We start from the raw sequence: 21,158 nt of genomic DNA on the forward strand, positions 1-21,158 counted from the left end.
ATAGATGGCTGCATCTATCTACAAATTTATTTATTTGGTTTTTCAATTTTAAGATTTTCCAATCACATATCCAACATATGTCATAAAAACAAGATTCCACAGAATCTCCTGGACTTCCCTCCTCCTCTTTGTGGGTCCTATTATTAATCATTTCCTCCTGCATCTTTTATAATAATCCAAATCTTTTACATCTCCATTATATCCCAAAATTCACCATTAAACTACAAGTGTTGTTCCAATCCTACTAACATTTTTAACTGTTTACAATGATTTTTAAAATAGATTATAAATTTTCACTATTCCTTATTAAAATTTTGGTCTTCCTGATTTCTGATTCTTCCAGTCATTTTTGCCATTTCGGCATAATTCATCAGCTTAATCTGCCATTCTTCTCTGGTCAGGACTTTAACTTCTTTCCGATGCATGTATCTTCCTTGCAGAAAATCAAACTGTTGGGTCCATGTGGTTCAGTCCTGCCTCTCCTGATTGGCACTGAAGGCCTCACTACATGCAAATCCTTTCTATTCCTGAGTATTCTACACTCCCCCATGGATATGACCAGAGAAGAATGAATCCCTTCCCCTTCTATTAAGCGTGCACACCTAATCTTGTCACAGAGCTGAATGTTCCATGGTGAGATGTCTCCGTAATTTGTAGAAAGATCTTAGCTGGACCACAGACATAAATGTATGTAACTGAACCTCTGCCAAATGTTTTTGGTTTTGCTGTGGATGGCAGCCTTGGAACCTGGCCATGTGCTTTTAATAGGCCACGCCTAAGTAGTAGTAGATTGCATGCATCCAGCTGTCTGCATAATTTTGTTTTTCTTGGCAGACACCCATTACACTATTATTAGCCCAGTACCTCCTGGCATGATTTTGCTCTCCTTTTCACTAGCGCAATGAGAGCCGTAACATAGTCATATATAAAACAGACACTCATCTGCTCTGGCCTACTCTTCCAGCAACAAGGCTTTTCAGTTTTATGGATTCTAAAACTGCCATTGAAACACTTTTGTGCTGTGAACTACAGTTGCGAAAGTCAATTTTGTCACATGAGTTTTTAAAATATCATCATCATCAACAACATCATCTCACCACCCAAATTGATTACCCAAAGTGAAGTCAAAAATCTTACTTCAAATGGGAGCTCTGCTAGTTCTAGATTTCCAGACAAATCAAGTCTTTGCAGGTTCTCACAGTCTCCCAGTTCTGGAGGGACAGCCTTCAAGCGATTAAAACTCACATTGAGCTCTTGCAGGTTTTTTAAGCAACCTGTCAAAATAAAGTGAGCTAAGATCAGCTGTGCAGTAATTCCAATGACTACAGTAACAACAAGAGAGACTACTGTAACAACAAGAGGCCCCTGGAAAACACGGGGCCAAGCAGTTTTCCAATTCAGTGGTACAGAGCGAGTTTTCCCAGACAAAAGCAACAGAGCAACCAGAAATCTGGATGAGCCAGTTTAATACAGACAGGGAAAACAGACCTGATATGATTTCATGGAGGAGGAGAAGGAGGAATTAGGGCAGCCTAATGCAATTGCTGATAAGTTGCATTAATTAATTAACAGTTTAAATGTACACATTTCCATGTGAGGGAATAGTTCTAAAGAAAAGGGTGACGCACGTGTTTATATTACACTTTTAGATTTAACACAACACAAACATTATCTTAAATGTAGGATTCACCATTCTCTAATGGAAGGGAATACCTCTTTTAAGATAATGAATATGTTAATTATAAAATGGTGCTTGACATCAGACATATATATATATATATATATATATATATATATATAATCATCATCACCATAACTGACCAAATTAAATTGGCTGGCCCAGTTAACCTGAAGCGCCTTCTTAGTGGGTTGAGAATGTTTTTGTTTGTTTGTTTTCTTGCTTGCTTGCTTGTTTAAAAAAGATCATTTCTCATAAAAGACAACTGCATGATAGCACAATTCTCTCTAGTGTTGGAGAATATGAAAAGTATATGTTAATTTTGAACTATTGATCTGTCTGTCTGCCCATCCACAATGCCTTTTCACTGAGGAGCTCAAGATGATACAAACAAATACTGTATTTTTTGCTCTATAAGACTCACTTTTTCCCTCCTATAAAGTAAGGGGAAATGTGTGTGCGTCTTATGGAGCGAATGCAGGCTGCGCAGCTATCCCAGAAGCCAGAACAGCAAGAGGGATTGCTGCTTTCACTGCGCAGCGATCCCTCTTGCTGTTCTGGCTTCTGAGATTCAGAATATTTTTTTCTTGTTTTCCTCCTCAAAAAACCAGTCTTGTGGTCTGGTGCGTCTTATAGTCTTATAGAGCAAAAAATACGGTATCCAGGGGTGAGCTAAATTAGGCCAGAAGAGGGAAAGTGACAGGCCCAAGGACACCTCCTGAGTTTCAGGTATGAGTGGGGATTTGAATCCGGTTTGCTCAGATCTCACCAGCCGTAGTCCAACAAGCCATACATCTCTTGACTGTTATACTCCATATTACCTGGCATATACTAATTCACAAAGACAACATTTGATGCTCCACCAAGCTCACATCTGCAGCCTGCTGTAGCCATCTACCAAAACTACAGAAGAAGAGACTAGCACAACAGAGAAAATATAAAAGCCTGGTGTTCTCTCTTTTCTGCCATGTGATGAAGCACACCATACTCCGGGGCTGTGGGAAATTGTAAAGTTGTATCGGAGGAGGAGGAGGAGGAGGAGGAGGAGGAAGAAGAAGAAGAAGAAGAAGAAGACGAAGCAGGAGCAGCAGCAGCAAATTCGGGTCACTACAGCTATAAAAGAAAGCATATTTCACGAGGCTGTGCAAGCGCTAAACTTCTCTGGCTCTGACAGAGGACTGGAGGAAATATGATGAAGTAAAGGACTAAATTATGACCAAGAACTATTCCATGAAGATCCACTTCTATAAAGGGCCAAAGGCAGAGATGAGGCTGAACAAGTGACTCTATTCTAGAGTGGAAAATCCCCCTTTAGTCCCTTGCCCCATTACAGGGGGTGGCTTCTGAAGATATTTTGCTGCCTGAAGCAAAGTAGTAAAATGGCATCCCCTCCTCCAAAATCAAGGTGCATAGTACCCAAGACAATAGTTGTCAACTTTCCTCTTTTTTAAGGGAAATTCTCTTGCAAGAAAAGGGAAAAGTTGACAGCTATGCTCAAGACCAGCCAAGTTATTTTGGCACCCGAGGCAGGAAATCCCACATGCACATCTCTCTTTCACTGACAAAGAAAATATAACAACAAATTAAGCAGGTAGCTATTTGCTGCCTTTTCACGGCACCCAAAATATGCCACCTGAGGTGGACCGCTTTGCCTAATGACAGAGCCGGCCCCATCGGAACATAGGAAGCTGCCTTATAGTGAGTCAGACCATTGGTCTCTCTAGTTCAGCATGGTCTGCACTGGCAGAATCTCTCCAAGTTTCAGACAGGGGGTATTCCACCCCCCAGTAAGTTAGCGAAAATGTATAGGACTAATTCAAATGTCTGTTGGAAATGTAAGGAAAAAGAGGCCACCTTATATCATATGTGGGACGCAGATGGCGCTGTGGGTTAAACTGCAGAGCCTAGAACTTGCCGATCAGAAGGTTGGTGGCTCGAATCCCTGCGACGGGCTGAGCTCCCGTTGCTCGGTCCCTGCTCCTGCCAACCTAGCAGTTCGAAAACACGTCAAAGTGCAAGTAGATAAATAGGTACCGCTCCGGCGGGAAGGTAAACGGCGTTTCCGTGCGCTGCTCTGGTTCGCCAGAAACGGCTTAGTCATGCTGGCCACATGACTGTACGCTGTACGCTGTACACCGGCTCCCTCGGCCAATAAAGCGAGAGGAGCGCCGCAACTCCAGAGTTGGCCACAACTGGACCTAACAGTCAGGAGTTCCTTTACCTTTATATCATATGTAGTGGAATTGTAAAACGATAAAGGAATTCTGGGTAATGACATATAATGATTTTTTAAAAAAAAAATTAAATAACTTTTGTCAAAAGACCAGAAGCCTTTCTTTTAGGGATTTTAGGTGCAGATATACTGAAGGATTTGAGAAGACTCTTCATGTATGCGACTACAGCTGCAAGGATGCTGCTTGCCCAGCGACGGAAAGAGGATAAGATGTTGATTAAGGCGGATTGGCAGATGAAACTACTTGACTATGCAGAGATGGCTAGATTGATTGGGAAAATCAGAAATCAGGAGGATCAAAACTTTAACAGAGAATGGGACAAATATAGATTGTATTTAAAAGAACACTGTAAACACTTGAACTCTTTGGCAGGCTTTGAATAAAATAATAATAATAATAATAATAATAATAATAATAATAATAATAGTATTTTATCTATAACCCACCCATCTGGCTGGGCTTCCCCAGCTGCTCTGGGCGGCTTCCAACAAAATATTAAAATACAGTATTGCATCAAACATTAAAAGCTTCCCTAATCTTTGAATAACTCTTGCAATGTTATAAAGACTTTGGATATTTTGGAGAACGATAATTCGGATGAACTATAATATGCAGTTGATTAAGATATTTAAAGGACCCACGGAGGGGAGAAGGGAAGTCCTAAGATTTGGGTGAATCTTGTTTGATTTCAGAATTTAATTGTGTGATTTATTCTGTAAAACCAATAAAAAAACAGACGGGTTATTCCCAGCGCTACCTGAAGATGCCAGGAATTGAACCTTGAGCTTTCTGCATACAAAGTAGATGCTCTGTCACTGAGCTGTGACCCTTCTCTGGAAACATTCTTCAACAGAGCATCTCCCTGAAACTATACTGCAAGCTACTTCTTCTAGGACACATGAAGGCTTTGTAGTTGCCTTCTCTTTGCAAAGCAGCAACAGTTCAGATGTTGACAAAAGACGACGGAAAGCCGGGATCTAAGGAAGCAACCGCAACGACAGGTGAAGAGGCAGGCATTCTCATACCCTTGGACCCTTAGGGGACAGCTCTTTCACCTGCTTGCTATTACTGCTTTTGTAATAGCTCTAAGGCCTCTGCTCACTCTGGTCCTGACATCTTTGAAGGCGGAAGGAAAGAGGAAAGCCGCAGACCTCTCTCACACAGAGCCATTCATGAGTGTTAAGGAATCATCATAAATAGACTACAATTTCTATGATCCCTAGCTAACAGGACCAGTGGTCAGGGATGATGGGAATTGTAGTCCCAGACATCTGGAGGGCCGGAGTTTGCCTATGCCTGCATTAAAGTCAATGGCACTATATTGGTTTCAATAGAAGATTCTGACATAAATTATTACTATCATTATTCAATTTCTATACCGCTCTTTATCCGAGGATCTCAGTGCAGTTTACAATATAAAGACACAAAAATACATGCCTTAACAAACAAGAACAATAGCCTTCACACACACACACACACACACACACACAGCTTAAAGGCCATAGATTGTTCAACTGGCCAAAGGCCTGAGAAAATAGGAATATTTTTGCCTTGCGCCTAAAGATATGTAACCAGGGCACCAGCACTTTGAATTGGGCCCAGAAGTTAATTGGCAGCCAGTGCAGCTGGGCCACGATTGCCGTTATATGATCCAATGGTTTGTGTCGGTGTACAAAAGAAGAAGATCTAAATTAAATAATTAAACAACCAATGTATTTTTGTGCCTTCTGAGTGGAAGTAGTTAAAGCAGTAATGAAATCCAGTTTCCCTGGTAATTTCATGCCTGAGAATATTTTACTTTTAATTAGTAGCTGCAGCACCATCCCAGTCACTCCTGATTCATGATTTATTCTTATTTTTATTTCTTCCTTTTTAAAAAATCATTATTAAAAACGTTAAAACCAGTAATTAAAGTAAAACTTTTAATTTTTAATAGGCAGTGGGTGTTATTATTGTGGAAATGCAAAGCTGCATTAGAGTTCCTAAGTGGCTGTTAAGAAAACTGTAAGTAGAGACCATTATAAAGCCATTTTTGTACATAAAGCCCTTTCGAAAGGTAACGGATCTTCCCCATGAATGCTAATAACTGACTCTTGCTGCTTACTGCCCATGAGCAGCTCACCCATCCAATCCATTTACTGAGCTGCTATGATGTCACGGAAGGTTCAACACCACTTAATCATTATATAAGAAGAATCTTATGTAAAGGTATAAATGTTGATGGTGGTGGTGGTGGTACATTTTCTGTGAAAGAAAAAAGGCCAGCTTGACTAAGAGGCCTGGGCCTAGCCCTAGACACAGGGAGAGCCTGGTGGGAAGACTGGATGAATAAGCACTAAGAAACTCAGAGAGTGGTTTTTGGCTCCGGAAAGAAATATACAATAGACCTTCAAGTGTCCCAATTTGCCCAGGACATTCCCTGAATTACAGAAGTCAATCCAGCTTCTGATTTGATCCTGGAATGTCCCGGTTTCCCCCCTCCAGTGCTGAGGGGGGGGGACATATCATGAGCTCATGAGCTGACATGGTTTTTTTTGTGCTGCGTTGTTGCATGAACCAACTAACTCATGGAGCAGCGCAGCCAAAAGACACAAGTCTCAATTTTCATGCAGCTGGGGTAAAGATGAAAGATGTGTGTGGATGCCTAAGAGAGAAAGAGAAACAGGGAGGGCATAAAGTTTAGTCAAGAGATTTGAAGAAAGGCTGGCTGGAATACGCAAAGGGGGAAAGTTTACACCTGTTCTGTTGTTGTTGTTTAGTCATTTAGTCATGTCTGACTCTGACTCTTCGTGACCCCATGGACCAGAGCATGCCAGGCACTCCTGTCTTCCACTGCCTCACGCAGTTTGGTCAAATTCATGCTGGTAGCTTTGAGAACACTGTCCAACCATCTCGTCCTCTGCCGTCCCCTTCTCCTTGTGCCCTCCATCTTTCCCAACATCAGGGTCTTTTCCAGGGAGTCTTCTCTTCTCATGAGGTGGCCAAAGTATTGGAGCCTCAGCTTCACGATCTGTCCTTCCAGTGAGCACTCAGGGCTGATTTCCTTAACAATGGATAGGTTTGTTCTTCTTGCAGTCCATGGGACTCTCAAGAGTCTCCTCCAGCAACATAATTCAAAAGCATCAATTCTAGGGACAGGAAAAATTCTGCTCTAGGGACAGGAAAAAAAATTATGCTCCTAGCAGCATATGAGTTGATGAACAAAGGACCATTAGAGTCTGTTGATACAGGAACACTGTAGTGTACAGGAAAGTAGTGCCATGGCTGCTGTCCTGGGTTCCCAACATGTACACGTTAAGCATGATATCTCCAGAAAAGAAGCCTACAGGACTGCAACTGAATGTGTGTAGCATTATCTGGATTCGCAAAGCTAAACTGAACATCCTAAAGAGTGTGGATCTCCTAACCTGCTTTTACACCAGGTGTGAGACATAGCCACATTTTGTTCATCACTTTCTATAAAACTTTTGCATGATCTTGTGAGCAAAACATCCTCCTTCCATGTTTTCCTTCTTCACTTTCTTTTTCTTTTTTTTCCAAGTTAAGAATATCCTCCTTTTTAAAACACACACACACAATGGAATACTTGAGCAATTTCCCTAGAGGTGGGTAGAGGACCTGTTGCTCAGCTTTTCAATAACCTTTTTTGACTGGTTATGACCTGTGTAGACAGGCGAATTAATGCCAGTGTACTAGAAGAAGCAAAGATCACCGGTGTGGAAGCAATGATTCTTCAACATCAACTTCGTTGGACTGGTCATGTTGTGCGGATGCCTGATGATCGTCTTCCAAAGCAACTACTCTATTCTGAACTTTAAAATGGTAAGCATAATGCTGGTGGTTAACAAAAGAGGTTCAAAGACTGTCACAAGGCAAATCTAAAAAAATGTAGTATAAACACCAACAGTTGCAGAACAGCCTTTACCAAAGGTGTCATAGGCTTTGAAGACACTCGAACTCAGGACGAAAGGGAGAAACGTGCTAAGAGGAAGTCATGTTTGGCAAACCCTCATCACGCTCAGCTCTCACCTGGAAACGTATGTCCCCACTGTGAAAGGATGTGTGGATCCAGAATTGGCCTCCACAGTCACTTGAGGACTCACTGTTAAAACCTGTTTATGGAAGACAATCTAACTTGGCTATGAGTGATCGCCAAAGAAGAAGAAGATTGAACTAGCTCATTCCTTCCTTATTGTCTGTCCTTCCTCACAAGGAATCAACTCAATTACTTTAACCCTTCCCTTTGCAAATTTCATTAACTTTAGAGCTCTCCTTCCCTGCTGCCACCCAAGGAGTATCTTGAAAATCTGTATGCAACTGATCACTTGAGACAATGGGATAAAAGCACTTTACTATTAAAAAACAACTTGCCTATTCAGCCAATGATTGGCTTCAGTAAAAACTTTCCAAATGCCCTTGGCTGTCCATATACATCTCCTCTCCCTACACAATGACAGTCTAGGACTGCCACCAACATGAATACAAAGCACGTCCCTGTTAAGGTTTTCACATATTCTGTAATGCTGCAATTATTGATACTACACAAATCCTACTCAGAGCGGACCCATTAAAATTAATGGGCATGACCACGGGCCATTTGTTTCAATGGGTCTACTTTGTGTAGAACTTAAATATAAAGGTAAAGGACCCCTGATAGTTAAGTCCAGTCACGAACGATTCTGGTGTTGCGGCGCTTATCTTGCTTTACTGGTCGAGGGAGCCGACGTTTGTCTGCAGACAGTTTTTCCAGGTCATGTGGCTAGCATGACTAAGCCACTTCTGGCGAAACCAGAGCAGTGCACAGAAATGCTGTTTACCTTCCTGCCGGAGTGGTACCTATTTATCTACTTGCACTTTGATGTGCTTTCGAACTGCTAGGTTGGCAGGAGCTGGGACTGAGCTACGGGAGCTCACCCCATTGTGGGCATTTGAACCACCAACCTTCCGATTGGCAAGCCCTAGGCTCAGTGGTTTAGACCACAACACCACCAGCGTCCCTGTAGAACTTAATCGGCTACAACTCAAAGCATGGAATATGAGCATCAACTATTCTAACAGGACATGAGAACATTTTGAAAAGGACGCCTCTGCTACCATGCTGGTGACTTGCAAGTATGCAACTCATACATCTCCAGCAAATGCACTCATTTGATTTGGAACAATCACTTCATCATAGTAATTTCTGTTAGCCAGTGTGTGTAGGCCAACGATTTTTCAAGAGGACTTTCTTCAGGACAGGGAAGAACATATGAGCAAAGAGCATTTTATGCAACTAACTACCCCCCGCTCTTCATTTTTATATGGCAAATCATATTTCTAAGAACACCTGTTGCGTCTATCAGCTCAAAGTACAACAATCCTTTTTTAAAAGAAGAAGAAGAGACCTTGAGATAGAATCTAATTTGGAGGAGGATTCCATTTTTATTCTGTTCTCCACTGCCACCTTGTGGAATACTTAAAGCAATTAAGCTTGCTGGTTTGTTTCATCCCGAAGATCAAAACACCAATAAAACAGCCAGACTTTGACTTTTTGTTTCATACCCATGAATTTCATGTTTGTGCCTTGTGGGTGGTTTTCTAATGCACTTAGCTTTCAGATTGCCCATAAAATATATCCTAATATCAGCTGGAAATTATATTCATAAAGTATAATGTACATAAATAAATAAATCATATCCATTAGTGTTCATTTAACAGTTGGGAAAACCTAACCTGGCATTAGATACTATTTAGTTAACTATTTAATATCGCTATAATCTGATATTTAACCCCACCCCCCAAAAAAGTGAAAAAAAGAAGAAACCATTTTAATTTTATTTAATTCAATTTTAAGTGAATGAACTGTTTCCCCCTTCTGTAATGAACCAAGATTCTTGGGTTTAAAAAGTTGGCAACAGCAAAACATAACTCTCTTGGTTCAAACTCAAGAAAATAACAATCCAGAATTGCCATTTCTGGGAGGGGAAGGGAAGTGTGACTTGTTGCCAACAACCAAGTGGCAATATTTCAATGACTCGTTCGCAAATTAAGCCCCAAATCACCAAATTTGAAACCACCAAAAAGTACATTGGTACCTCGGGATGCGAACGGGATCCGTTCCGGAGCCCCATTCACATCCTGAACAGAACGTAAGACACAACTGTCCGTCTGCGCATGCACGGGTCACATTTTGCCACTTCCGCGCATGGGCATGACGTCATTTTTACTGTCTGCACATGTGCGAGCGGCGAAACCTGGAAGTAACGTGCTCCATTACTTCCGTGTCGCCATGGAGCGCAACCCGAAAATACTTATCCTGAAGCGTATTTATCCCATGGTATGACTGTACTGCCATTGCAAAACCTGGTGAGCATCTGGATACAGCTGACACCCATCCACCAACGTGGAGTGTTGTTTAGGAGTGTTGTTTAGGCAGTCAGTCAATCATCAGAGGTGGGATTAGGGCATCATGACCGGTTCTTCCACACAGGGCCAAGGTAGTACTGTACCTTCCCGCCTCCTTCCTAAAACCTAGTAAGTGCTGGGCTTTGGGAAGGAGGCAAGAGGGCTCTGACAGGGTCTGAGAGTCCACCTGCCTCCTTCCCAAATAACAGGGGACAGGACTGTGATGAACTGAATCTCCCCCCCACACACACACAAGAAATGGAAAAAGTCACCTAAAAGTGAGAGAGTGCATTTGACAGGAGGTGAAAAATGTGAAGGAAATGCATGCTCCCTTTCAGTTCAGCACTGAATGTGATGATAAACAACAAAGGTGATGTCTGGGGAGCAGGAGACCTACCAATTTCAGTCGGAAGCTCTGTGATCAGGTTGCTTGGTAATTCTAGTATTCGCAGCTCCTGAAATAAGGCAATATAGGCTGGAATGGTTGTGATCATAGTATTGCTTATATGCCATTCTTTTAGATGTGTCTGTTCTTTCAGAGAATCTGGAAATTCCTAAGAAAAGGAGATACACATAAGGTCTTTATTGAGGAATATTCACAAACAGAATTTTGTCAGTATTTTCAGATGCAAGCTGATGTTACTAAACGTGCTATGAACATATGTTTCATTATACTATGCACTTCCTACTCTATGCTTCTGTCAAATCACAATCCCACGTGCCCCCTACTAAATTTAAGATGCATGCAAAGGGGAGGGGGCAGCTCTCTCCTGGTCTCCTTTCATGTATTTTAAAAGGAAGAGCAGCAGCTTACACACATTGACCCCATTCATAATGCCAATAATACATGTATTTTTAATACACAGTGCTGAACTAGAGGAGATGCTGGAACTATGCGATCAGATCTCACATCTCTTTAAATTTATTTTGAAAACAGTCCCAGGTACTGCGGTGACTGAGGGAGGGCGTCTTAGTCATTTTGCCTCCAACCATTTTCCCAATATAAATCATTCCCCAGCAGCTGTTTCTCCCGTTAAAGAAAACATACAAGCCACCCCAACCTCCGGGCAGTGAGAGTCTCCAGGGGTTTCAGAACATTTCCAGGGTTTGGTTTCCTTGGAACAAAGTTCAGCAGAGACTGTGATGTCTACAGGATAGGTGGTTTTGTTGACACACATAAATAACTTGAGCATAAGATGGAGGTGTTCACAGCATTAGCACATCTTGCTCCCACATATGGTTGCTAGGGGAGCCCCGCAGTCTAGCAGAGAGCGGGGGGGAGGGATATCTCTCTGCCTCAATCTTTTGGATGCTGATGAGGACACTTGTGGCCAGCTAAGGTCATTGTCTTATGAAAAAGAAGCTTGCCTGACTGGTTCAGCAACCTCCTCTCCTAGATTCTAACTCTCACTGGATATAGGAGACCAAGAACTGGAAGGTGCTCAGGGCATCATTCAGGCTGACCCTCACCCCTCAATGCAGAATGCCATGTGTGTTTTCCTCGATGAGGCAAACAGCCAGGTGAGATGGGTGTGATTTACATGAGGCAAAAAGCACAGGGCAAAAGGTTGTCCATAAGAAACCAAAACTGGCAAAGATTTGAACCATGTTCCAGTGGTTTCTCACCTGTTTTAGAAGACTGTCATCCTTCTGAGTTTCATTTCCCCCTTTAACAAGTCAAGAGTTAAGGAAGAAATTAAGCTCAGAGGGATGAAGTGACAATCTTCTAGAACAGGAAAGGGAAACTTCCAGATCTCAGCCCAAATTCAGACCACCGGGCCTCAGAATTCAGACTGCACAGTTCTCCCCAGGCCACCTGACACCCTCCTTGTTTGTAAGTGCTGCCAGCACAGCCAGATAGACCTGCCCAACCTCACCAGAGGCCACCTCGAGTTGGACATTCTCAGCCCTGGAACTGGCTGTAAAACAGGGCCATCTTTTGGAGATGAATTAAGTTTGAGTAGTGCCACAAATGGTTTCCCCCTGTGACTTTTTCAGCCTGAGAGCCACATTCTCTCCTGGGCAACCTTCAGTAGTAGAAAGCTACCCTGGAGATCTTTCCCAGCCTACCTTGCCTTTAAATTATGTTGGAAATGCAGGGGGCTTCCATATTTTTTCCCATTAAAGATGAAGACTAGACTTTTCTAGTGGCTGTCTTTGTGGAACAATTTATCAGCTTCTTGCTGGCTTCTGAAGATTACTGAAGAACATGAGGGAATTGAAGAGCAGAGCCAAAAGGAAGCCTGTGTAAATTTCACTTCCTATCATAAGCTGGTTTGTAAACCAAGTGCTAAAATGCCATATAAGCCTGTCTACAGCCATATGCATGGCAGGAAGCACAATTCTGAAAAGCCAGTCATAATAGGTTTTCAAGTGTCCTTTAAACATATTTTCACATTCATTTTTTTCTGCTTTTCTTTTGATCCCTTGTCTTATTTATTTTTCAAGTATGAATATTGTTGTAGTATCATGCTAACTTTTGCTTTACACAAGGCACTGCAATTCATTATTTTTTTAAGGCTAGAGAAGAAAATGTTGCAAGCCTACAAGCAAAGGCTCTAATTCAACAAAGTTTAGGCATGCTTGAGGCTAATGAAGTCAACAGATGCTGGCACGCCTAATTCTGATAGATTGTGACCAATGTGATTATATAAAAGGTGGGAAAAAATGATTTAATCCTCTAATATCAATATCAATTGTGGTAAAGTGTCGCACCACCCAAATATTCTATCCACTTACTGTCCAGTGTTCTCCTGAAAGTTGAAAAATGAATTTGTTTCTTTCTTTCTGTGTTTCATTCAACAAGGCAATCTTCATAATGAGCGGCGAGTTGTTTTCAACCTTGTCCAAAATTTTGTTAGTATCTACGGCACCATTATTCAGATATGCAGCTTGTGGAATGCCATTTCTTCTGCACTCTAGGATAATGTCCCATTCTTGCCTTATCCTGAAAAAGGACAAATGGAAGCATTTCTCTTTTCTCTCTTATTCCCTCTCCATCCCATAAAAAACCATATAATAACATCGTGTTTCAAAAAAGACAAGATCATTCAGCATCCAAATGAGATTGTATAATTTCTGCCACTGTAAAAAAACAACATCAACAGCTTAAAAGCACACGAAGTGGGTGTGATTGTGCCCACAACACAGGGAGAAATACGAACCTTGTGACTGCCTGTGGAACTAATGTTCTTTGGCTAAGGAAAAGAATATCCATTGGGTCTTCTGTTGTACATTAACAGGCACCACAAGGAAGCCAAACTCACTCTTGATGGACTCCCATTCATTTCTGAGATGCTCTGTAACAAGTAAGCTTATGCCCTCCATCATTTCTCTGTTGAAAATAGGGACTCCCCATTCCATAATGATAATTTTACTGTTTATACCTGTTATGTACTGAGTTGAATAGGATCCAAACTGCAGCAGTCTGATTGGTCCTAGAACAATAGGATTCAGAATGCAGCAGTCTGATTGGTCCTAGAACAATGCAGCAGTATGATTGGTTGGCAGGAACCACCCAATCATGCTCCAGATAGAAGTGAATCCACAACCTGATTGGCTTACAGTAGAATTCCGGAATTAGCCAATCATGTGCAGCCCATTGTGTAAATAATGTATATAAAGCAGATACCTTGAGGGACATTCATTTATTCCTCCTCACCACTATGAGCTGAATAAAGAGCATGAAATCACTTTGCGACTCTGAGTATATTTCAATACCCCACACATCTTACTGGATTGTCCCAGCCACTCTGGACAGCTTCCAACATATATAAAAAAATAATAAAACATTAAACATTAAAAAAAACCTGTCCTATACACGATTGCCTTCAGACAGCTTGGGATAACTCCATACCCTCCAACATTTCTCCAGTGAAAATAGGGACATCCTAAGGAAAATAGGCCCCTTTGTGGATCAGTGCCTTGGGTGGCCCTTTGTCATGGCAAAGGGGCTTGAATAACTCCAGGAAGCTATGAGCTATGCCGTGCAGGGCCACCCAAGACGGACAGGTCATAGCCGAGAGTTTAGACTAAATGTGATCCACCTGGAGAAAGAACTGGCAAACCACTCCAGTATTTTTCCAAGAAAACTCCATGGACATAAAAAAAGGAGAAGCTTTGAGAAGAAAGTGAGAGTTTCCAAGGCATGCCTGGTTCATGGGGTCACGGACAGTCGAACACGACTAAGATGACTAAACAAAGCAAAGGAAAATAGGAACACTTGGAGAGTCTGTAATCTGCCATATACCAAGTCAGACCACATAGCCCTGACTGAAAGCAGCTCTCCAGAGCATGGGTAGGCCGGATCCAGCCCAATCGCCTTCTAAATCCAGCCCACAGACAGTCAGGGAATCAGCGTGTTTTTACATGAGTAGAATGTGTGCTTTTATTTAAAATGCTTCTCTGGGTTGTTTGTGGGGCATAGGAATTCGTTCATTTTTTTTTTTCAAAATATAGTCCGGCCCCCCACAAGGTCTGAGGGACAGTGGACCGGCCCCCTGCTGAAAAAGTTTGCTGAACCCTGCTCCAGAGTTTCACCAGGTGTCTTTCACCAGGGCAACTGGGAATTAACATGAGCAGGGCAATGGCCCTCTGAAGAGTTCACACAGGCATTATGCTGAAAAGCTGCAAAATGTCATTCTAATATCACAGACCAACCTTGGAGATGCCAGGGACTGATCCTGTGACCTTCTGTATGCAAAACAAATACTCTACTACTGCTCTACAGCCCTTCCCTGGACTCCTTGTGCTGCAGTTCTTTGCCTATTTACCACTGAGGTCAGTGGGGGCACATCCCTCTCTGGAATTCTGCTCACCATTAACCTGGGCTGCACCATCAAGTTATTCCTTCTGGTCCTTCCCCTTCCTACAATACTTTTCTACTGCTGTGTATTGAGCAGCATACGAAGAAATAAATAATGGCTGTGAGTGAGCTTCAGTGTATCATGTGAAGCTACAGTGTCGTACCCTCCAACATTTATCTGATGAAAATAGGGACATCCTATTTAATAATAATAGGGACACAGGTGGCGCTGTGGTCTAAGCCACCGAGCCTAGGGCTTGCCGATCGGAAGGTCAGCGGTTCGGATCCCCGCGATGGGGTGAGCTACCGTTGCTCGGTCCCAGCTCCTGCCAACCTAGCAGTTCGAAAGCACGTCAAAGTGCAAGTAGATAAATAGGTACCGTTCCGGCGGGAAGGTAAACAGCGTTTCTGTGCACTGCTCTGACCCGGAAAAGCTGTCTGCGGACAAACGCCAACTCCCTTGGCCTGTAAAGTGAGATGAGCACCGCAACCCCAGAGTAGTCTGCGACTGGACTTAACTGTCAGGTGTCCTTTACCTTTACCTTAAACAATAATAATAATAATAATAATAATAATAATAATAATAATAATAATAATGCCCATTTGACTGGGTTACCTCAGCTGCTCTGGGCAGCTTCCAACATATATAAAAACGTAATAAAACATTTAACATTTAAAAGCTTCCCTATATAGGGCTGACTTCATATGTCTTCTAAAGGTGGCATAGTTACTTATCTCCTTGGCTCAGGGGTCGGCTAACTCCATACTGTTAAGTTGTGGGCAAACATATCAGACGACACAGTGATTCTTCAAACAGCTCTTCTTTATTCAGATGCCAGAAAAGAACTGATCTGAGGAGCTCAGTCAGCCTGCTTATATAGAGCTCCAGAACAATGTAACTGTTGCCATTTTCTAAAACTATCCAATCACTGAACGTCACTTTCGATCCTTCATTTGCATAACTATCTACAGTATCCCCCTGCTGGCCCAGGGTGAGAACTTCAGTACATAACACCTACCCTCCAGCATTTCTCCGATGAAAATAGGGAGATCCTGAGGATAAGTGAGACATTCCAAACTGCGACGGCTTCTGTAAATCTGGGATTGTCCCTGGAAAATAGGGGCACTTGGAAGGTCTGCAGTGTTTGATGAGGCCAGCAACCTAGAAGTAGACTGGGAGCATTTTATAGCCAGCACTTATTGTTTTATTTCCTATTTGCCTTGCGTAGGATGTCACTCTAGTAGGTGAAATGTAATCATTCTTCTACCATAGCGGTTAAGAGTAAAAGATCAGGCTGAGTTGGTGCCACAATACCCAGACACCTTTTCCATTCCTAACACAGTGTTTGGCACCAAAGAAATACTACAGAATGGTAGAGGTTTTAAACAGTCAAGAGCCAAAGGTCACCCATCCAATAGGTTGCTAAGAGTGACTTTGCAAGTGGTGTTACTAATGTAATAATAATAATAAATTTTATTTATATCCCGCCCTCCCCAGCCGAAGCCGGGCTCAGGGCGGCTAACAACAATCAAATAATCAAACAATCAAATAAACCAACATTCTAAAAATATTTCATTATAAAAATTAATTAAAATCAAGTTGATGGCAACCATTAAGCAAAATTCTGTGCAGGTTGCCAGAGGAGGGAGTCAGGCTGTGCCCTGACCAAAGGCCTGGTGGAACAACTCTGTCTTGCAGGCCCTGCGGAAAGATGTCAGGTCCCGCAGGGCCCTAGTCTCTTGTGACAGAGCGTTCCACCAGATTGGAGCCGCAGCCGAGAAGGCCCTGGCTCTAGTTGAGGCCAGCCTAACCTCTCTGAGGCCTGGGACCTTTAGGATGTTTTTATTTGCAGACCGTAGGTTTCTCTGTGGGGCATACCAGGAGAGGCGGTCCCGTAGGTATGAGGGTCCTAGGCCGTATAGGGCTTTAAAGGTTAAAACCAGCACCTTAAACCTGATCCTGTACTCCACTGGGAGCCAGTGCAGCTGGTATAGTACCGGATGAATGTGGTCTCGCAGCGAAGACCCCATAAGGAGTCTCGCCGCGGCATTCTGCACCCGCTGGAGTTTCTGGGTCAGTCTCAAGGGCAGCCCCACATAGAGCAAGTTACAATAATCCAGTCTGGAGGTGACCGTCGCATGGATCACAGTGGCTAGGTCAGGGCGAGAGAGATAAGGGGCCAACTGCTTAGCTTGGCGGAGATGAAAAAATGCCGCCTTTGTTATAGCTGTAATCTGCGCCTCCATAGAGAGGGAGGTATTGAAGATTACACCCAAACTCTTAACGGACGGTGCTGGCACTAATTGCACCCCCGCAAGAGATGGGAGTTGCCCCCTCAATCCCATATCGTCCCGTCCCAGCCAGAGGACCTCTGTCTTCAAAGGATTTAACTAATGTAAACAGTACAGATCGCCAGTGCAACTGGGAATTCACACAAGCAAGACAATGGCTATTTGAAGAGGTCATGCAGGCATTACTGGGAAAAGCTACAGAATAAAAATAGACCCTGGAGGGTCATGCAAGGATGTTGTTGGCAAGCCTTCAATAAGTCAGTGCTGCTAATGAGCTGCAAAGGTTTGTGAGATGTGACTGAGGAGAGAAGGTGGGTGGGAGGTGAAGGTCATGGATAGATATAGATATAGATGATATAGATATAGATAATGATATAGATTAGATAGATATAGATATAGATATAGATATAGATATAGATATAGTAGATATAGTAGATATAGTAGATATAGTAGATATAGATGATATAGATATAGATATAGATATAGATATAGATATAGATATAGTAGGGAGGAACTCTATAGGAAATCTAGAAAAAGTTGAAAGAGAAGCTGAAACTAAAACACCACCCTGAAAGAGTCACAAAGAACTGAAAGGTGGTAGAAACATGTTTTAAATAAACAATCCATGCAGTAGATTTTCTAAATGAGGCCCCTCTGCCAGATTTGCATGGCATTCCACATACTCCAATACTCCCTATTTACCTGCAAGAAATTCCTATTTTATAATACCTATCCCTAGAAAATTACCTTCTCTGTTGCGTATTTTGCCTTTGGGATTTAAAAAGCATCTGAGGAATAAGTTTAAGCCCATTCCCCAAATCCAGGGAAGCTAGACCGAGTGTGTTTGGAATCTACTGATTTGTTCACTATATTTATACAGTGCTTTTTGGTCAAAAGTGGCTCCCAAAATAGGTTGCAATTAAAATTTACACAAATCTACACAAAGGTACAATTAGAGAGGTGTTGGTTGGAGTTCTCATTGTTTGTCTTGAAGAAAACAATTGCACTGTATCGACTTTTTGTCTAACTTTGTGTATAGGCATTTTTACCAGTGTTAATGAATTTGTGTGGTAAAAGTAGAACATTCTCCTGTTTGAGAAATAGTTTTTTCTTCTGCTAGGCATTGGTCCATCTGAGAATGTAATGAAATGGAGAAATACCTAAGGGCCCCGTAAAAGTTTCAAGTTTGTAAGTATGTTGGCACAGAACTTAAGAGAGCATTTGACTGTGTTACCTTCCAGCGCCTTTACGTGTAGCTATTAGTTTGCTTTCATGCATCTTGTGAATGCAGAATAAACATGGATGCAAATTCCAGTTTACTGTTTATCTTCAATCTCTTCTCCCATACACCAGACAGTAAAGCAAAGAATTGAAAGGCATTTAAAGGTCATCTAAGCCAACCTCCTGCCAATGCAGAAAATCTACTGCATGGATTGTTTATTTAAAACATATTTCCACCAACTTTCAGTTCTTTTTTAAAAAGGCTACCAAGGCAGCTTAGGATGCGGGTGGTACTGTAGTCTAAACCACAGATCCTAGGGCTTGCTGATCGGAAGGTTGGCAGTTCGAATCCCTGCGACGGGGTGAGCTCCCGTTGTTTGGTCCCAGCTCCTGCCCATCTAGCAGTTCAAAAGCACGTCGAAGTGCAAGTAGATAAATAGGTAGCACTCCAGCGGGAAGGTAAACAGTGTTTTCCGTGCACTGCTCTGGTTCGCCAGTAGCAGCTTAGTCATGCTGGCCACGTGACCCAGAAGCTGTCTGTGGACAAACATCGGCTCCCTCGGCCAGTAAAACGAGATTAGTGCCGCAACCCCAGAGTCGTCCATGACTAGACCTAACGTCAGGGGTACCTTTACCTTCACCTTTACCTTTACCAAGGCAGCTTCCAACACATGACCCCTGCAGAATGGTGTGTTATTGCATGTGTATTCTGCTATATGTTCTTGACATTATAAAGTGCATTAGGTGTGGATTTATTCTGCTTTAGTTTATTTTAGTTTATTATATATTTAGCTTATTTAGTTTACCCAGTGCTGCCACATTGTTGCTGTCTGGAGGGGGTATAGTGCAACAGAAGCAGAAGAAAAAACAACAACCCAGAACATTTGTGCAATAAAAAGTTACGGGATTTCAGCCATGAAGTTATAGGATATACACTGACTGGAAATGAAGCAGCGCAGCCACCCAAAACCTTTTCAAACAGAATTGAAAGCAGGATTGTATATGAGCATCCCAATAACATCATTAGCACAAATCATCATGAACGTACAATAAAAATGACATTTAGAGGGGCCTAAAATTTCAGTACAATTAAAATCAAGCAAAACAAATCTATAGCTCACAAGGTTAAAATGCAGCGCAAGTAGTCTGGCAGAATAAAAATGTCTTAACTGCCCACCTAAAAGATATCTGAGAATGGGTCGTGCTAACCTTGGGAAGAAATTACACAGTCAAGGTGTTGTTCCTATAAAGCCCTGTCCTGCATTTCTGCCCATCACATCTCTGGTGGTGGTGGAACACAGAGAATGGCCTCCAAAAATTATTGCAACTGATGAGCAGGTTCCTACAGGTTCTGTGGATTTGGGTGCTCAAAAGAAAGATTCAAGACTACTGTGTTTACCCTCCTTTGAAATGAAGCCAAGCTGTTGCGAGAAACATCCTAAGCACAAGCGAGGAAAGGGCTGGAGAGGTGGGGCATTTTGGTGAAAAGATATAGGTTTTAATTGCAGGGAAATATCTTCCCAAGATAGGGACACGGGTGGCCCTGTGGGTTAAGCCACAGAGCCTAGGACTTGCTGATCAGAAGGTCGGCGGTTCGAATCCCCGCGACGGGGTGAGCTCCCATTGCTCAGTCCCTGCTCCTGCCAACCTAGCAGTTCGAAAGCACAGAAGTGCAGGTAGATAAATAGGTACCACTCCAGCAGAAAGGTAAATGGCGTTTCTGTGCGCTGCTCTGGTTCGCCAGAAGCGGCTTAGTCATGCTGGCCACATGACCTGGAAGCTGTACGCTGGCTCCCTTGGCCAATAAAGCAAGATGAGCGCCACATCCCCAGAGTCGGTCACGACTGGACCTAATGGTCAGGGGTCCTTATCTTCCCAAGATATAATATGATTATTTTTTTGGGGGGGGGATGTTGGAGTCAGTGAGTTCAGTGGGATCCTGTATATAGCTAAGTCTTGCCTGTGTTTCTGGCCGTGAGCAGAGCATTTTAAGAGCAGCGGGCCACATGCATTTGCCCCAAATTCCCTGTAATAGTTAAGCAGCGGAGGCAAAACAGAGCTTCAGATTTAACAAGTCAAACTGAGACTCACATAACAAGACAAATCAGAAATACACAGAGTGGATCCGAGACAAATTGGGCCGCAATGCTACAGATATAAGGTGAATTGTACGGCCAGCACTCACCCCTAATGAATATAATGTACTGCAGGGAGAGAAAAGCTTTCAGCAATGTGTACGGCGGGAGGGAGAGCCTCAGGGAACAACTCGTGGTATGGAATAAGGGTCTTGCCAGTACTCAGAAATGCTCTTATTTCCATGTGTGAAATGTTGAAGGATGTGAAATCCAAGGGCAGCACTCAACTCTTGTAATAGTTACCAGATTATCCCCCAAGGTCGGCAAAGGCATGCAAATCATTCAGTCAAGGGTTTACACAATGTGGGCAAGTTAGATGTTTTGGTTTATTTCTGATGTTGGCCATTCAATCTAGACTAAGCCCACACAATTTGCAATTACCATGTGGAGTGCACTGCATTTTTGCACAC

At 42.6% G+C, this 21,158-nt stretch overlaps 2 protein-coding genes across 4 annotated transcripts in view; one reads left to right on the plus strand and one right to left on the minus strand.

Moving 5' to 3' along the window:
* LOC310745011 (cryptic protein-like) overlaps positions 1–21,158 on the plus strand; it is a 290,490-nt gene that overhangs the window by 191,642 nt on the left and 77,690 nt on the right. The window lies entirely within an intron of this gene.
* The window catches only part of LRRC2 (leucine rich repeat containing 2), an 84,510-nt gene that overhangs the window by 32,006 nt on the left and 31,346 nt on the right, over positions 1–21,158 (minus strand). For both annotated transcript variants that reach the window (XM_083577084.1, XM_083577083.1), the window contains exons 3-5: positions 13,036–13,243; positions 10,694–10,850; positions 1,138–1,274 (exon numbers count right to left, since the gene is read on the minus strand). In XM_083577084.1, coding sequence (XP_083433210.1) covers positions 1,138–1,274; positions 10,694–10,850; positions 13,036–13,243 — 502 coding nt within the window. The remainder of the gene's footprint in view (positions 1–1,137; positions 1,275–10,693; positions 10,851–13,035; positions 13,244–21,158) is intronic.

The sequence above is a fragment of the Podarcis filfolensis genome (genome assembly GCF_964270895.1).
Source record: "Podarcis filfolensis genome assembly, chromosome: 11".
Classification (NCBI taxonomy): Eukaryota; Metazoa; Chordata; class Lepidosauria; order Squamata; family Lacertidae; genus Podarcis; species Podarcis filfolensis.